The following is a 16,528-nucleotide window of genomic DNA, read 5'->3' on the forward strand; positions in this document are numbered from 1 at the left end:
TGTTTATTAAACTCAATAAACAACATAACGTGACATCCTCAGGCTATACACAGAACACGATCCCACAACTAAGGTAGGCAACCAGGCTACTTAAGTATGATCCCCAATCAGAGACAACGAGCGACAGCTGTCTCTGATTGGGAATCACACCCGGCCAACCATAGACACACAACCTAGAACTGAAACATAGAAATAGACTAACTAGAACGTAAACATAGAATATATAACATAGAAACTCACGCCCTGACCAAACCAACTAAAGACAACAGGACTCTCACGGCCAGGGCGTGACAAACACACACACATTCATAGTTCATCTGAGTGTGTAAGTGTGCGTGCTTGTGTGTCTGTGTTTGTGTGTGTGCATGTCTCTGTGCGCAAGTATGTGTTTGTGTTTCCAAGTGTGGTTGTGTCTGTGTCTCAAACCCAGCACATAAATCCTCTTATGCAGACTCCCTATCCTCATTGTCCAGAGTTCGCAGGAACAGTGAGAAACTAGCAAAGGACCCCCAGGAGAAGACCAAGAAGCGGCTGGACAAAAAGGCAGCATCTTCGGCCAACCTCCTCACCCGATCCCCCAGTCTGGAGAGGTGAGAGAAGGCCGATCCGATCCATCAGCAAGATCATCTTTCAAACTCATCGTAACATCACATTTTCCTACGGCCGCAAAAACGTTACATATTTCACCAAGTAGTCACTCATTGGAAAACAGGTGCCCTTTATTCTAGTTTAATAAAATTCCTTTCCTTTGAAAAGTCTTAGGATCCCCCAATTGCGTGAGCTGGGTCCAAAGACTGTATAATATAATGGTTGGTTCAAGTGTCTGAAAGAGTCTCTTGAATATAATGTGTCTGTCTAACAGTTATGGTTGTTTCTTTTCTCGCAGCCGGACCAAAGATCTCATCGCCAGTGCAGGTAATGCATATCAAACAACACTACTCTCTCCAGACTCCCTATAATGTATTATCCAACCTTAGTCTCTATATTGGCTTAAATGACTGACAGACAGACTGCAGGCCAGATCTGGACTGGATGAATAGCCCATACGTACAGCTCCAGCTAACCTGTGTATTACTTTACCTATTATTAAATGTGTCCATAGCCTCCATTTAGGGGGCCTGTAAATGCAAGAACATAGCCTTTCAGTCTATAACTATCTCATATTTGGTGTGTTAACTTCTCATTCCTATTCTTTCGTTTGGGACACTAAACTGCATACTAAATGTCAAAGATAGTATTCAGATAGAGCAATACCCATGCTTGAGGTTCACTTTCCTGCTTTTTTGAGCGTTTGCTTGGAGTGTGGTTTAGCTTTATAATGGGATTAATTCCTAAACCAAAGAGAGTTAAGAGGACATTCCCTATTTGATTGTCTTTGATTGTCTCTGTGTTTTTACCAGTTGGACCTAATGGGGATTCAATTTGCGGAAAATCTGTTTGATGCGCCCATCTGATTAGCATAATAGTCTGTAAATTTGATCAGTGAGCCACAAGACAAGGGGTTTCTACTAGACAAAGGGTGCATGGAGTGAGCCTCCAAAAGGGCTTACGTCTGTAATAGTAAGAGCATACTACTACTACTACTACAACAACAATATTACTACTACTAATACAATAATGACAGTCATAAAACTGACTGGCCACTGGACATTGCATCCATCCTCTAGTTGTCTCAAGGCCCAAAGGTAATTCAGAGTCCATCATAGTCCATCCCTCCTCCACACACTAAAATCAGCCTGGTCAGAAATATCCCTCATCATACTGTGATCACAGAGATACTTTTTTACACTGTCACTTATTTATGAGGCAGAGCGGCAGCCGTTCCTGATGTTAAACACAGAGAGTCTGTTTAGTGCTCCACCCCTCCGTTCTGGGTTGGGACGATCCCATTGGACTCTTTCTGGAAAGCCATCCATTGTGGTTAACCGTGCTGCCGCACCGCTCCGAGACTCCTGACGGGATGATGGATGGCTGTTATACCCGAGAAGGACGGAGACCAAGAATACTTTTTTTTATTTGTTAATTTCTCTCTTTCTCTTTCTGTGAGCTGGCCAGGACTAGATGTATTCAGTTTTTCACTGTCTCTCTGAGTTGGCCCGGGACAGGTCTGCCTGAATTCAGCACGAGTTAGGTCATCACGAGAGGGTTGTAAAAGTGTAACCAGGTCTTTTAAATTGAACTCACTATATCTTACTCACTATATCCTAACTGAATGTCTATACTTGGAAATGTGAATGGCAATAGTGTGGATATACCCCTAAATTCTAAATAAAACAAAGCCTGATGTTGGAAAATCATCCCACTGGTTTGCTCATAGATCACATTAGAGCGGCTCTGAAACTGGTCCCAGTGGATCCGTAATGTCAGAGCAGAACCTGCTCTGCTGGAATCAGTTGTGATTTAGTGCTCCTAGAATCCATGTGTTTATTTGTCTCTCTCTCTCTCTCTCTCTCTCTCTCACTCACTCACTCACTCACTCACTCACTCACTCACTCACTCACTCACTCACTCACTCACTCACTCACTCACTCACTCACTCACTCACTCACTCACTCACTCTCTCTCTCTCTCTCCCTGTCTCTCACTCTGTCCCTGTCTCTCACTCTGTCCCTGTCTCTCTCCCTCTCCCTCTGTCTCTCCCTCTCTCTCTGTCTCTCACTCTCTCTCTGTCCCTGTCTCTCACTCTCCCTCTGTCTCTGTCTCTCCCTCTGTCTCTGTCTCTCCCTCTGTCTCTGTCTCTCTCTCTCTCTGTCTCTCCCTCTCTCTCTGTCTCTCACTCTCTCTCTGTCCCTGTCTCTCACTCTCTCTCTGTCCCTGTCTCTCCCTCTCCCTCTCCCTCTGTCTCTCCCTCTGTCTCTGTCTCTCCCTCTCTCTCTCTCTCTCTCCCTCTCTCCCTGTCTTTCTCTCCTTCTCTCTCTCTCCCTCTCTCTCTGTCTCTGTCTCTCCCTCTCCCTCTGTCTCTCCCTATGTCCCTGTCTCTCACTCTGTCCCTGTCTCTCCCTCTCTCCCTCTCCCTCTCCCTCTCCCTCTCCCTCTCCCTCTCCCTCTCCCTCTCTCTCTCTCTCCCTGTCCCTGTCTCTCCCTCTCTCTCTGTCTCTCCCTCTCTCCCTCTTTCCCTGTCCCTGTCTCTCCCCCTCTCTCTGTCTCTCCCTCTCCCCCTCTCTCTGTCTCTCCCTCTCTCCCTGTCCCTGTCTCTCCCTCTCTCTCTGTCCCTGTCTCTCCCTCTCTCTCTGTCTCTCCCTCTCTCCCTGTCCCTGTCTCTACCGCTCTCTCTGTCTCTCCCTCTCTCTCTGTCTCTCCCTCTCTCCCTGTCCCTGTCTCTCTGTCTCTCCCTCTCTCCCTCTCTCTCCCTCTCTCCCTGTCTCTCCCTCTCTCCCTCTCTCTCTGTCTCTCCCTCTCTCCCTGTCTCTCCCTCTCTCTATGTCTCTCCCTTTCTCTCTGTTCCTGTCTCTTTCTCTTCCTCTCCTCTCGTAGGATCTCCAGGATCGAGACGAGGAACCCAAGGTACGAGACATCATAGGGGATGTTATGTGTTAACTGTTATGTCATTCAACTACATGTAGGGCTGAGACTTGGGCTTGGGATTCATACAGGCTAATGGCACTGCACTGTTGACTTAACATTATTGAATGAATTAGGATCTAAATGTGATTTGTGGTGTAGATATTGTAGCATCACCAGGATTTTGGTAGTTTAGGCAGGCCGTTGAAAGAGCAGCAAATATCCACATGAAGTTGAGGATAGGATTGCGAAAGTTCATATTGAACCATGGTAGCAGTTGGAGATGTACAAATATGGTCCAGTATTGTCATACATTTTTCTCCATCTGTCATTGGCTGACAGGTCAATCAATCAAGATGTTCATCCGCGGTCGACCAATCACCATGTACGTCCCCTCCAACATCCAGAACTACGATGACCTGAGGATGGAGCCACCTATAGAGAAACTGGAACTCGATTGGGTGTATCCTTCCTAAGTCCCTCTCATAAGTCACGACCAATGGGGCTTTGATCTAGCAACATACTGTATGTTTTTAAATTCCAGTCATAGTTGATTAGAATATTTGATATTCTATAGTGCTAAATTTGTTGGATGAAAGCCATAAAGTACATTTTGCCCATCAGTCAGATAGAGAAACATATGTAAATTCCTTAATGTCTTTTAGCCAAGCCATCCGCTTCTCAGGTCAATGGAAGTTATGTCATCCATAAATCACCTATTATTATAGGTGTAGCTGTGGGTGAAATGTAATTACTTTAGGCTCAATTCATGATTTAGACTGATGAACCAATGAGACGTTTCAGTGATGTCACCTTGACTGGAGCCGCATAGTTACGGTTACCGGGGGCGCGACTGCCGAGCCAATCTGTATCTGCTGGCGTCGGGGGAGGCAGTATACTTCATCGCATGTGTGGTGGTGCTGTACCACATCAACAACCGCACTCAGCGCCACTACAGCAAACACACCGACTGTGTCCGCTGGTGAGTGGCTCACGTTGAACCATGACCTCTCGTATCATAATTCAAGTTTATTTGTCATGTGTATAAAATACAACAAACTGTGCAAAATCAACTACAATTGTTGTTGAGTAAGCAAAATGTGAGAATTGATAGTCAAGTTAAAAGAATATGATGCTGTATAAAAATCACAATTTGTCTGTCCTTCAGTCTAACCATCCATCCAGACAAGGTGCGGGTGGCTTCGGGACAGACGGCTGGGGTGGATAAGGATGGCAAGGTGAGGCAATTCATGGAAGAAAATGTTTACTAAATATATGTACTGTAAATGGTCATATTTATCATCAAGTCCTATACGTCTATTGTGTCTCTCAGCCCCTACAGCCCTATGTCCACATATGGGATTCTGCCACACTGATCACCCTACAACAGATAGGACTGGGCACGTTTGAGCGAGGTGTAGGATCTGTAGCCTTCTCCTTTGCGGTAAGTGATCATCCGTACTACAAAACACCCCTCCCACAAACTAGATGTGACTGAGTTGAATGGTCTATGTTTTTTGTACATTGTCCTTTGTCAACTCACTAAGGCTTTTGAAGAACTCCTGACACCAAATCTCCATACAACACTCACAAACAACCAATACAGGTTTACGTTGATATATATATATATATATATATATATGCCATTTAGCAGATGCTTTTATCCAAAGCGACTTACCGTCATGCGTACATTGTTTTGGTATGGGTGGCCTCAGCGGAATCGAACCCGCGATCCTTCACATGGTTTCACATTAGCCATTGATCTCTGTTTCCCTGTCCTTGTGACTCTGCATCATCTCTCCATCTGACAGCCTCTCACTGGTTCCTTCTCCCCTCGTTCTCACCTCTCCCCTGCTTGCAGGACTCTGGAGCCTTCCTCTGTGTGATTGATGACTCCAATGAACACATGCTGTCTGTGTGGGACTGCGCCAAAGGAACCAAGCACGCAGAGGTTAAGGTAAAGCAATGCACCAAGACACACACGCACGCACACTTGGCATTCATGCAAGCACACAGGCACGGACACAGGCACACACACACCCACATGCATGCACAAACGCACACACAAACACACACACATACACAAAGAGAGTCCTATTCATATTGCACAGTAGGTTTATTGCAGTAAAATACTAATAATCAATATGATTTACGGTATACATCTTGATACTGCTTCCTTGTGCTATAACAAAAAAATCCCCCCATGTACATGTATAGACCTCTGGTGTGTCTTTGCTGGGAGCCAAGTAGTAATTTGCGTACGAAGGCTTTGTTAAAGCCAGCATTCACTAGAGTGATCTGATCTGTAGATGCCTGAAAAAGAGGACTGTTTGCATAGATTTGTTAAAAGAATATGGCGTCCACGTCACCTCGTTCTGTCACAGGCTTTTGTCCCAAATTTCTCAACTTCCCTGAGAGTAAGTTCAGCCGCGTTGCCTCGGCAACTGTGTAAATATTTTAGACAGTGAATTTGTCAGTGTGTGTGTGTGTGACTGTGTGTGTGTGTGTGCGCGCATATGTGTGTGTTGGTGGGTTTGGATGTTAGGTGGGTGTTATGAGATAATTTCCTGTCTTGATTCTGAGTTTCTTGTAGCACACATGCAGAACTTCTTGTATGATTGGCCAAATGGAATTTGCATAAGCATCATTTGTCATGAGAGTGCCATAGATTCAAGAGTCCAGTTTTGGATCTCCAGCTAAAATTGGGAGTGGTCAAAAGGGGGGGGGGTTAGCAGCCCACATAAATATAGGAGTTGGTTCAATGTATGTAACACATGCCCATCCCCCACTGGACTGTAATGGAATAGTCCACTGCTTTTTTTCATATAGTGCAGCTGCTGCACATTGAGACTGGTGCAGAAGTGTTATGCATTATACCCTCTTATACAACATTAATTGTCCTCAACTTAATTCCAAGGGTGGCAAAATCATAGAAGTCCAGCTCTGAGATATTGGCATTCACAGTTTCAATTGATATTTAGCATTTCAATAAATTATTTCACGACTTGAAATCTTCTCCTTGTGTGTGTTAATCCAGAGCACCAACGAGGCAGTGTTTACAGTAGAGTTCAACCCCAACGACAGCACCAACATCATCACCTGTGGAAAGTCTCACGTCTACTTTTGGACCCTAAGTGCTGGCTCACTCACCAAGAAACAGGGCATCTTTGGGGTGAGTGAAATCCCTTATAAGTCCTTACAAGTACATTGACAGCCTTAGAGCACGGCGCTTGTAACGCCAAGGTAGTGGGTTCGATCCCCGGGACCACCCCATACACAAAAATGTATGCACGCATGACTGTAAGTCGCTTTGGATAAAAGCGTCTGCTAAATGGCATATTATATTATATTATATTATTTTTCCACATAGGTTAAAAGGTTAACAGCACCCTGTATATGTGACCGAACTGGGTATATCAAACCCGGGTTATTTGGATGCCTCAATAAATACTATTTTAGACCACTGAGCTAAAGCCTATACTAACCTGGGAGCTAGCACAAGTCTGCAGGTCTCAGGCAAGGCTATTTATCACTGAATCACCTCCACTACATATAGTAATTCAAACGAATTTGTTACATAAATGTTTATCATATTTATCTACTGTCAGAAATACAAAGATCCCAATAAATATAGTCATTCGAACTTGTTTGTAACAGTTTGTAATGTTTCTTCTCTGTTAGAAATACAAGAAGCCCAAGTTCATCCAGTGCTTTGTGTTCAGCCTGACGGGAGACGTGCTAACTGGGGACTCAGAGGGGAACATCCTGACATGGGGCAAATCACCCGGCGACGTCAAGACACTGGGGAAAGGGGCCAAAGGTAACTGTCTGTTCCAACCAGGGTCCAAATTAGGACCAGGTTCTCCATATCAAATAAATGTAATAAAAATACAAACATAAGGAAAAAATATAGTTTCATTTGATTTAGTACCTCCTCAATCAACTATGCTACCAGACTCTGCCTCCATAGCTGTGACTCTTTTTCCCCTTGCTCTCCAAATGTGTGAGGCCTGTGACAACAGTAAGTAAGTAGCCTTGGCTTGTGCGAGCCGGAACGGCTCATAGGGCAGGAGCCTATCTCCTGTTTCTGGACGCGAGTCTATCGCAGGGCCTGTGACAATAGACAGTAAAGTAATCTTCTTCTCTCTTCCTCCTTTTGCAGAGACGTTCCAGATCATGCGGCAGACGCGGGCCCATGACGGCAGTGTGTTTACTCTGTGTATGCTGCAGGGGGGTGCTCTCCTCAGCGGCGGGGGCAAAGACCGTAAGATCATCCGCTGGAGCGCTGACCTTGCACCCGAGAGAGAGTGTGAGGTGAAAGAAGCGTGTTTGTGTGTGTGCATTGTCACACTTAATAACCAAACTGAGCGTGTTAAAACCTTTTTTGTGGGTATTTATGTATTATTTCAGAATAATATCTATGTTTATGTATATATTATAGATTCCAGAACAGTTTGGGGCGGTCCGTTGCATTGCAGATGTAGACGGGGAGGAGGTATTGGTTGGTACCACCCGAAATGCCATCCTGAGGGGCACTTTCTCTGATGGCTTTGTGGCCATAGTACAGGTATGTAAACATTAGCATGATGGAGTATATGTGGAGTGATATGTGGAGTGGTTTGCGGTTACACACCTGGTCTGCACATGTTCTGCGTTCCGATTCCCTCCACTTCTCCCCAAAGTGCACAGCGCACTTTCTCACTCCCCCACATGGATTTAAAAGCATTAGATTGTTGTATCCATGGGGGGAAACTACTGGTGGTATCAAACATGTCTTACTCCAGTCCAATCAGTGTCGAGGAGTGAACATTGAAGCTTAGAGAATAGAAACCTAAAGCCAGTGTGTGGATTGAGTGTGTGATAGTGTGTGGATTGAGTGTGTGATAGTGTGTGTATTGAGTGTGTGATAGTGTGTGTATTGAGTGTGTGATAGTGTGTGTATTGAGTGTGTGATAGTGTGTGTATTTAGTGTGTGTATTGAGTGTGTGATAGTGTGTGTATTGAGTGTGTGATAGTGTGTGATAGTGTGTGTATTGAGTGTGTGATAGTGTGTGTATTGAGTGTGTGATAGTGTGTGTGATAGTGTGTGTATCGCTCTATCCTGTGCAGGGTCATGTGGATGAGATGTGGGGTTTGGCCACACACCCCTCCCAGGATGTCTTCCTCACCTGTGGACATGACAGACAGGTGTGCGTGTGGAACACAGAGGAGCACAAACTGGACTGGTGCACCACGCTAGAGGTGAGCGGGCATAGATACAAACACACAGACACACGCACCTACACACACAAAGTGACACATATTCTTAAATACTATTCCTCATTTCTTTCAGGAGTATGGGCTGTGTGCTGATTTCTGTCCCAATGGGGCTGTGGTGTCTGTTGGGCTCAGCACAGGCAGGTGAGACACTCCACTCTGAAATACAACAGCATCAAATGCGTAGACTAGAGCAGGCAATAGAAGTATCTCATACGTTATCAACTAATCTACAGCATTAATCAGTATCAATGCGTTCCTGTTTATTACGATGTTGATGCTAGATATTTACCCCAAACTCCAGGACGATAAAGCAGAATCATTGTCTGAAGGATCAGACCTTCACGCTGGTTGTCTACCTGTCTTCCCAACCCCCCACCTCCAATCTCCCTGTAACAGGTGGCTGGTCCTTGACCTGCAGACCAAAGATGTAGTCTCAGACTACACCGACGGGAATGAACAGCTGTCCGTAATGAGATACTCACCAGGTCAGAGGTCAAGCTCCTTCAGTGTGTCACAATAGACCGAATGTCAACCATGCTTCAGTAATACGTACTGACTCACCACTAGGATTGATCTCTATTATTTGTATTTATATCTATTTATCTCTATTTGGAACATGCCCTTGTTTTGATTTACCCTTTCAGATGGTAGCTTCTTGGCCGTGGGTTCCCATGACAACTTCATCTACATCTATAACGTCACAGAGAGTGGACGGCGCTACTCCCGCTACGGAAAGTGCAATGTAAGTTGCAGTGCATTCTGGGATGTTGGGGATGGTTGTGGATTATTTATGTAAAATCAAATCAAATTGTATTTGCCACATGCGCCAAATACAACAGGTGTAGACCTTACAGTGAAACGCTTACTTACAAGCCCTTAACCAACAATGCAGTTTTAAGAAAAATAAGTGTTAAGTAAAAAAATATATTCGTCATGGTGTTTGGGTGTTGTCATTTTGTGATGTCTGTTACTTTTAGGGTCACTCCAGCTTCATCACTCACCTTGATTGGTCCAAAGACGGGAAGTACATTATGTCCAACTCAGGCGATTACGAAATCCTTTACTGTGAGCGACTGTGCAAACGTCTACATTTTATTTTTGCATGTCTCAGTTGAACACGTGTATATTTGTATAGGACAATATGTCTAATTTTCCTAACTCAATTATTCTAAGGACTATTTTACTCTACTCAAACAGGGGACATCGCTGGAGGCTGCAAACTGTTGAGGAATCGCTACGAGAGCAAAGACCGAGAATGGGCGTCCTACACCTGCGTATTGGGCTTCCATGTCATGGGTGAGAAGAACCAGCATTCAAACTATCACAAGCCTCTCAATATCACTCAACCCTTTACCTGTGACTGAGTGGCTAGCATGTGTTGTGTGTTATTTTGTGTCGTCCCACAGGTGTGTGGTTGGAGGGTTCAGACGGCACAGACATCAACGCCCTCTGTCGCTCCCACAATGAGAGAATGGTGGCGGTGGCCGATGACTTCTGTAAAGTCCACCTCTTCCAGTACCCCTGCCCAAAACCCAAGGTCAGGAATAATTCAGCGCCACATTTTCAATTGATTTCAATCATTTTTACTCCTTCCACCAGAAAGCTCACCACATATCAAATGTCTTCTTTTACCCATCAGGCCCCAAACCACAGTTATGAGGGCCACGGTAGTCACGTGACCAACGTGCGCTTCACCCACTGTGACAGTCACGTGCTCTCCATGGGAGGCAAGGACACCTGTATCCTCCAGTGGAGGGTCAAGAGAGGAGGGACGGGGGACAGCGGGGGAGACCGCCTACAATCCTCCTCTTCCGCCTCAACCAGCTCCCCAGAACCTTAAAGGAGAGAAAGAGACGTGGAGAGAAAGACAGAGACTGAGAGAAACAGAGAGAGGGTGATAAAGAGACAAAGGGGAGAGAAATGTTTACAGAGGGAGAGGGAAAGGGGGAGAGGGAGAGAGAGAGGGAGCAACGTAGAAAGAGAGAGGCTTCTGGACCTGTGGCGTAGTGGTTGTGTCTGGTTCTTAGATTAAAGCAGGTTTAGGAATCACATCCTTTATGTCCATAGGATTCTCTGTTCAAACACAATGGAGTTTTGTAATGCAGATATGAGCCACACGTGATGTAATGGAAATGTTAATACATCTGGGCACGATGTACTTCTCAGAATGAGTGAAATTCTGTCGAATCTATGTGAATTTTCTATACTGGCGCAATTGAAAAAGGTCAAACTTTGGTATCAACTGACTGTTGGACAAAGGGATCAATTGTTGAGAACATTCCAAAATATCCTATTTTGTTTACTAATTTGTTTACCATGCAAGCTTACCCTAGGGGTGTTTTATGGTTATTGTCTTCTCAGAAATGTCATATAACATCATACATATTTTGCTCTGTTGCGATCTCTATGAATATTGAACTTTTTATGTGCATTTTGCTAAATGGTGACAATCACTCAAGTGCCTTAGAATTGAATAACAAAAATATTTGCTTTACTCATATTGCAGTTGAATCTAATCTCTCCAGAGTATTAGACAAATTCAGAAAGGTTTACCTTTATTGTACACGTCGCTTTTGTATTTGATTTATTCTATGTTTATTTAAAAGTACTTTTGAATGGGTCATGGTTTTCTTTGTCTCCAGATATTTCTATCAATAAACAATGACTAGTGCTTATGAATTCAGAGCATCCTTCATTATAAAAGCATCCCTGCATTTCCAGTGTTACACTGAAGTGCTAAAAACTGTATGCTATCGATATGATCGCTAGAGGGGAGTGTTGCTCAAATAATGGCCATTGAGTTGTCATTTTGCTGCTGTGCGTGCTGTGCGTGCTGTATCTGAATGTAGACTCTAGACTAGAGGAAGTCTGATGGAAGGCTGTCTCTCATCAATGTGCTCATCTGCATACTCTTCATGCCAAATATGCGAATCAGATTATCCTTCTTCAGTATTACTTTGGTTATAACTAACAATGTTGGTTACATTTTGCTATTTTATAATAATATGCCATTTAGCAGACGCTTTTATCCAAAGCGATTTTATCCAAAGCGCATACATTTTTATGTATGGGTGGTCCCGGGGATCGAACCCACTACCCTGGCGTTACAAGCGCCATGCTCTACCAATTGAGCTACAGAGGACCACCAATTTTAATTGCACTTAAGGGCCTGACTACCAGTCCCAGCCTGTTGATACTAGACTCTTGCAAACTGCATCAGTGGCCCTTGGTGTTTGTAATGGTGATGGTTGGAGCAACTCTATCTTGTTGAGAATTGTGTGTGTGTGTGTGTGTGTGTGTACTGAGTTGCCGGAGTTTTCCGATTCTAATTGACGTTATTTTCCGAAGATGACGTTTACAAACGAGGGAGGGCAGTGTCTGTGTACGCGTGTGTGTGTGTGTGAACTGAGCGGAGGTGAAGAAGAGGAGGATGAAGCTGGGAGCGGAGGATGAGAGGAAGAGTGGAGTAAGAGACAGGCTAGCGATCAAGGGCTGTGTATGCATGCCTGCAAGTGTGAATGCGTGAGTGAGTGAGTGTGGAAGAGGGAGGTCGTTATCGGACTGAAACAAAGACGCATTTTGGAACCCCGAAACATTGTAACGGAAACTTTAAACTTTTACCCGCCAGAGCTTGGCTACTGTGCCGGGTCCCGGCTTTGTTTCGCGGCGGGGGAGGTCTCCAATAAATGCAGGGATAAAATAGCTCCAGATCGACATTTTTAACGCAAGAGGGGAATCCCTTGGACAGTGTTTGTTGGGGGTAACGAGAGAATGGCGGCCAACATGTACCGAGTGGGAGGTAAGTCTTTTTTATTTTATTTTGAAGAGCCATCATCGTGAATGTTAGCAAGCTATGCTAGGGTAATTAGCTAGCTGATTTCCATTTGCTAGATTGCTAGCTAGCGAACGATGGTTATTTCCGCGAATGCTGGCTAACTAGCTAGCAGGCTAATGCTACCTAGCTAGCTAACTTAATAGCAAGACATGTTAAATTAGAACGCATTCGTTGGCTAACGATCTAACGCGTCAGATAACTGTATTTTACGACTAGTTAGTCCACTTTCAGTGTAGTATAGTCAACCAAGTTTATATATCTAGCCAGACGCTAATTGCTTAGTTAAAACCAATGATTTATGTCATTGGTTTAAACCAGCAAGTTAACTTGAGTATGTTAGCTAGCTAGCTAGCTAGCTAGCTAGCTAAAGTTACTAGCTAAAACATGGTTTATTTACTTAACTACCACTTGCTGGTTTGACTAGCTATCTTTTACAGTCAGGCTACCTATGTTATCTAGCTAGTTAGCTGTATCTTTTAACTCGCAAGTTACCTTGCGAGCTACGTAGTTAGTTAGCTACTGTAGTTGGCATAAATTAACGTTAGCAAACACAGCAAGGCAATTGATTATAATTGGGAAGACGTTGTATTGTTCAACTTCAGACTACTCCGCAAATTGTAACATATTTTGTAGATACTGTTAGTTACCATTTAGTTGAATTGTTTAGCTGCCAAGGTTAATATAGTACATTTAGCAAAATAACACAAGTCTGCATGTTAAAAAGCCGGTAAACGTGCGTTGCGTTAGGTCGCAAGATGGCCAGAGTTAAGCCGGCTGGACCCTCCTCAAACCCTAGGGTCGACAGCTTTATTTTACCATCAACATTGCAATGATATGAGATAATGTTATTGGTGGTGAGAAAGATTATCAACATCAGTGATCTTAACTTGCAACGTTGTTGTGATTCACGTTTCCTTTCTGTCTTGGCTCGAGTCAGTGTTTTGGTGGGTGCACAGCTACTGACTGAGTCCGTGAAATATAGTCATACACTGATACATTCTGGCTATTTTATCGTTGTGTAAGGTTCCACAAGAGCATCTGTATTTAGGTCACAGTGATTAAACCGTGCAGTCTTATAGAAGATGCTGTCTGCTTTCGGTGCATAATATAACTTAAACAAGCACTTGAACGGTATAGCCTACAGCAGGCATTGAATTCAACATCATTGATAAAGACATAGACCTCTTGCAGAATATGATGATAATGTGTTGAGTTGGGCTGTTTTACAGGCAACAGCATAGATGGATTTAACCCCTGACGGTCTGAAAAACAAATTACAGTGCTGAGACTATTATTTCTTGAAATGCATTGTTTTAGTTGCAGGATTATGCCATCACAGGGCTCTACGCTGACCTTTTTTTTCAAGTTGAAAAATGTAGGCCCACACACATTTAGGAGCACAATTAAAAATATTTGAGGTAATAAAGCTAGAATCCTTAATTTTCCTAGGCGCACTGGTGCTCCTAAATATTTTGGCACATATGAGAGTAAAATGGTCGCACTGTAGAGCCCTGCCCCCCCCCCCCCCCCCCCTCGGTCATCTTGGCCTTGAGACTGTGCCCGAGATGGCACTGCCCCACAGATGGTAGTGTCTTCCGGCCTGTCTGTCGGCAAGGCCTGCTTGCCTAATCCCTCACAGCACTGCATCCTAGCACCTCAGAGCGCGACAAAATGCTTGTTAACCCGTGCACCGTCGCCGTCCTGGGGGGAAACTTCCCAGAGAGCGTGCACACAAGGCAGCCATTACATCTATTGTTGTTCCACCGTTGAGCAAAGTGATGTTCTTGCCAATTTTCCTCGCTCCAGTCAAGGTGGTCACAAGAGCCACTGCCTAGCAGAATATCTACCCAGTTGGGTAGCTCTGGGCCAGCGTTTCAGAGTAGGAGTTCTGATCTTGAATCAGTTCCCCCCCCCCCCCCGTCCATTCAATCTTATTCATTGTGATCTAAAAGGCTCTCCTACAGACGCGTTATACATATGGCCACTAGTCTAGTATGCAGTGGTGTGTCAAAGAAACGTGTTCTTGTCGAATTTCATAGTAAAACCAAAGTGGTTTGTTTAGCGTATTCTGTTATCTTCCCAAACAGTAGAGACAGACCATACAGGACTGCTCCCTTCTTTTGGCTAGTAAGAGTCCTTGAAAATATGTTCTTATATGACTTCACTCAATAGTTGAATGACTCACAGCTACTGACTGTGTCGCTCCCTGTCTGCGGTAGAGTTTCTACTTCTGCTCTGTAATGAAATGACATGTCACTCATGACATGCGTGTGGCAATGGAGTTGTGCTCGAATGATTCATTTGGATATGAGGGTGCTGCGTTATATTTACTCAGTGGCGCTTATTCCTCAGGGTCCCACATGCCATAGCTTTACCATTGTCTCTGGACCTCATCTGAAAATGGATAGTCTACTGGATTTATGCTTACTACTGTATTAAAATATGCCTTTACCTTTTATATAAGACCACACGTCACTTCTGGTGAATTGTGTTTTAAGCATTAGTTGAATTGAATGTCTAGGGCTAGGTCCCGCTTTATAGCCAGAGGAGCCTATTCAAATCAAATTGTATTTGTCACATGCGCCGAATACAACATGTGTCGACATTACAGTGAAATGCTTACTTAGGAGCCCTTAACTAACAATGCAGTTCAATAAATAGTTAAGAAAAAATTTACTCAATAAAATTAAGTATAAAATAAAAAGTAACACAATAAAATAACAATAACGAGGCTATATACAGGGGGTACCGGTACCAAGTCAATGTGCGGGGGTACAGGTTAGTTGAGGTAATTTGTACATGTAGGTAGGGTAAAGTGACTATGCATAGATAAACAGGTATGGGTCCTGTTGATATAGAGCTCATGAAAGGAATCCGTGCTACTGGGAATGCATCAACTGTGTAAGGGGCTAATGCAGGGTCAATGAGATTGAGAACCGGGACTCCCGGCTGACACTTGGTTACATGTGAGTTCATCCTATAGAATTGGTGAAAATCCACGCACCCATGTTTGTCAGTCCAATGTCTCAACAGCAACATGCTATTAATGGATCGTAGGTTGTTTTTAGTGCTTGCCACGGGTGTTTTGTAAGTAGCAATAGATTCACTGGTGTGACTGTGATCCTAAAACGATAAAGCATCCATTGCGTCATTAAAAGACCAAGCTCCTAACGGCACCACAAGTCATTATAAATGTATAAACCTAATTAGGCATTTCTTCAGATTTATTTTAAGGGCTCCCTCCATTCACTGTATTCTGAATCCACCCCCAAGCACCTAACACACTGCGCCACAACTGTAACTGCAATAGACGTAAAGCATATTACTCTTCCTGAGATTATTTCTGCTTCAAAGAATAATTGGTCTTATTGAAATATATAACTAAAAAATGAACATCATAGACATCTGGTTAATGCTGACCGACTCTGAGTGTCTGAGCTGAGGTTGTCTTTTCAGAAGTGCAGATTGTGATCCCCATTCAAAAAGCCCCTGGTCGATTGATCCGCGAGGCACCGCTTTAGCCTGCTGTCTCCCTGTCTCTCACCTATTCATCCAGGCAGACATGGAGCCCCCATAGCGTGGAGAGAGGGCTTCATGTTTTCATTTGTCCCACTGGGGCAAGACCGAGAACATGGATGAATATGGAGAAGGAGGGATGAAAAGAGGATGACAGTGCTGTGTGCAGGTCTTTTCTTCTTCTTCTTTTGAGCCAGATTCCGTCCACCCCAGTGTCGGTGGTTACATAATGGCAGCAGAGGCATTTCTCCCCTCTCATCCACGACGTGTTGTGTTTTAACCTAGGAGTGGAAATAATTTTTGGTATCTCTGATTGTTCTGGCAATTCTCACATAGAAGCTTAATTGGTAGGGAGGACGTTTGTGTTATGTCTATAAAATAAAAAAAAGCTCAATCAAAGGGTCGTTTTGAGAATGA

At 44.0% G+C, this 16,528-nt stretch overlaps 2 protein-coding genes across 5 annotated transcripts in view; both read left to right on the plus strand.

Annotated features, from left to right (window-relative positions):
* The window catches only part of LOC311113053 (echinoderm microtubule-associated protein-like 3), a 31,010-nt gene extending 19,577 nt beyond the window's left edge, over positions 1–11,433 (plus strand). For all 3 annotated transcript variants that reach the window (XM_084156187.1, XM_084156186.1, XM_084156188.1), the window contains 20 exons: positions 474–590; positions 887–915; positions 3,475–3,504; positions 3,844–3,964; positions 4,334–4,483; positions 4,670–4,739; positions 4,835–4,945; positions 5,363–5,458; positions 6,539–6,673; positions 7,183–7,321; positions 7,664–7,815; positions 7,943–8,068; positions 8,611–8,742; positions 8,834–8,901; positions 9,157–9,245; positions 9,405–9,502; positions 9,738–9,825; positions 9,958–10,056; positions 10,167–10,297; positions 10,400–11,433. In XM_084156187.1, coding sequence (XP_084012313.1) covers positions 474–590; positions 887–915; positions 3,475–3,504; positions 3,844–3,964; positions 4,334–4,483; positions 4,670–4,739; positions 4,835–4,945; positions 5,363–5,458; positions 6,539–6,673; positions 7,183–7,321; positions 7,664–7,815; positions 7,943–8,068; positions 8,611–8,742; positions 8,834–8,901; positions 9,157–9,245; positions 9,405–9,502; positions 9,738–9,825; positions 9,958–10,056; positions 10,167–10,297; positions 10,400–10,600 — 2,182 coding nt within the window. In that variant the 3' untranslated portion in view covers positions 10,601–11,433. The remainder of the gene's footprint in view (positions 1–473; positions 591–886; positions 916–3,474; positions 3,505–3,843; positions 3,965–4,333; positions 4,484–4,669; positions 4,740–4,834; positions 4,946–5,362; positions 5,459–6,538; positions 6,674–7,182; positions 7,322–7,663; positions 7,816–7,942; positions 8,069–8,610; positions 8,743–8,833; positions 8,902–9,156; positions 9,246–9,404; positions 9,503–9,737; positions 9,826–9,957; positions 10,057–10,166; positions 10,298–10,399) is intronic.
* A 723-nt stretch (positions 11,434–12,156) lies between these two features.
* Positions 12,157–16,528, plus strand: part of mta2 (metastasis associated 1 family, member 2) — a 42,686-nt gene continuing 38,314 nt past the window's right edge. For both annotated transcript variants that reach the window (XM_084156287.1, XM_084156288.1), the window contains exon 1: positions 12,157–12,559. In XM_084156287.1, coding sequence (XP_084012413.1) covers positions 12,532–12,559 — 28 coding nt within the window. In that variant the 5' untranslated portion in view covers positions 12,157–12,531. The remainder of the gene's footprint in view (positions 12,560–16,528) is intronic.

The sequence above is a fragment of the Coregonus lavaretus genome (assembly GCF_964263955.1).
Source record: "Coregonus lavaretus genome assembly, chromosome: 39".
Classification (NCBI taxonomy): Eukaryota; Metazoa; Chordata; class Actinopteri; order Salmoniformes; family Salmonidae; genus Coregonus; species Coregonus lavaretus.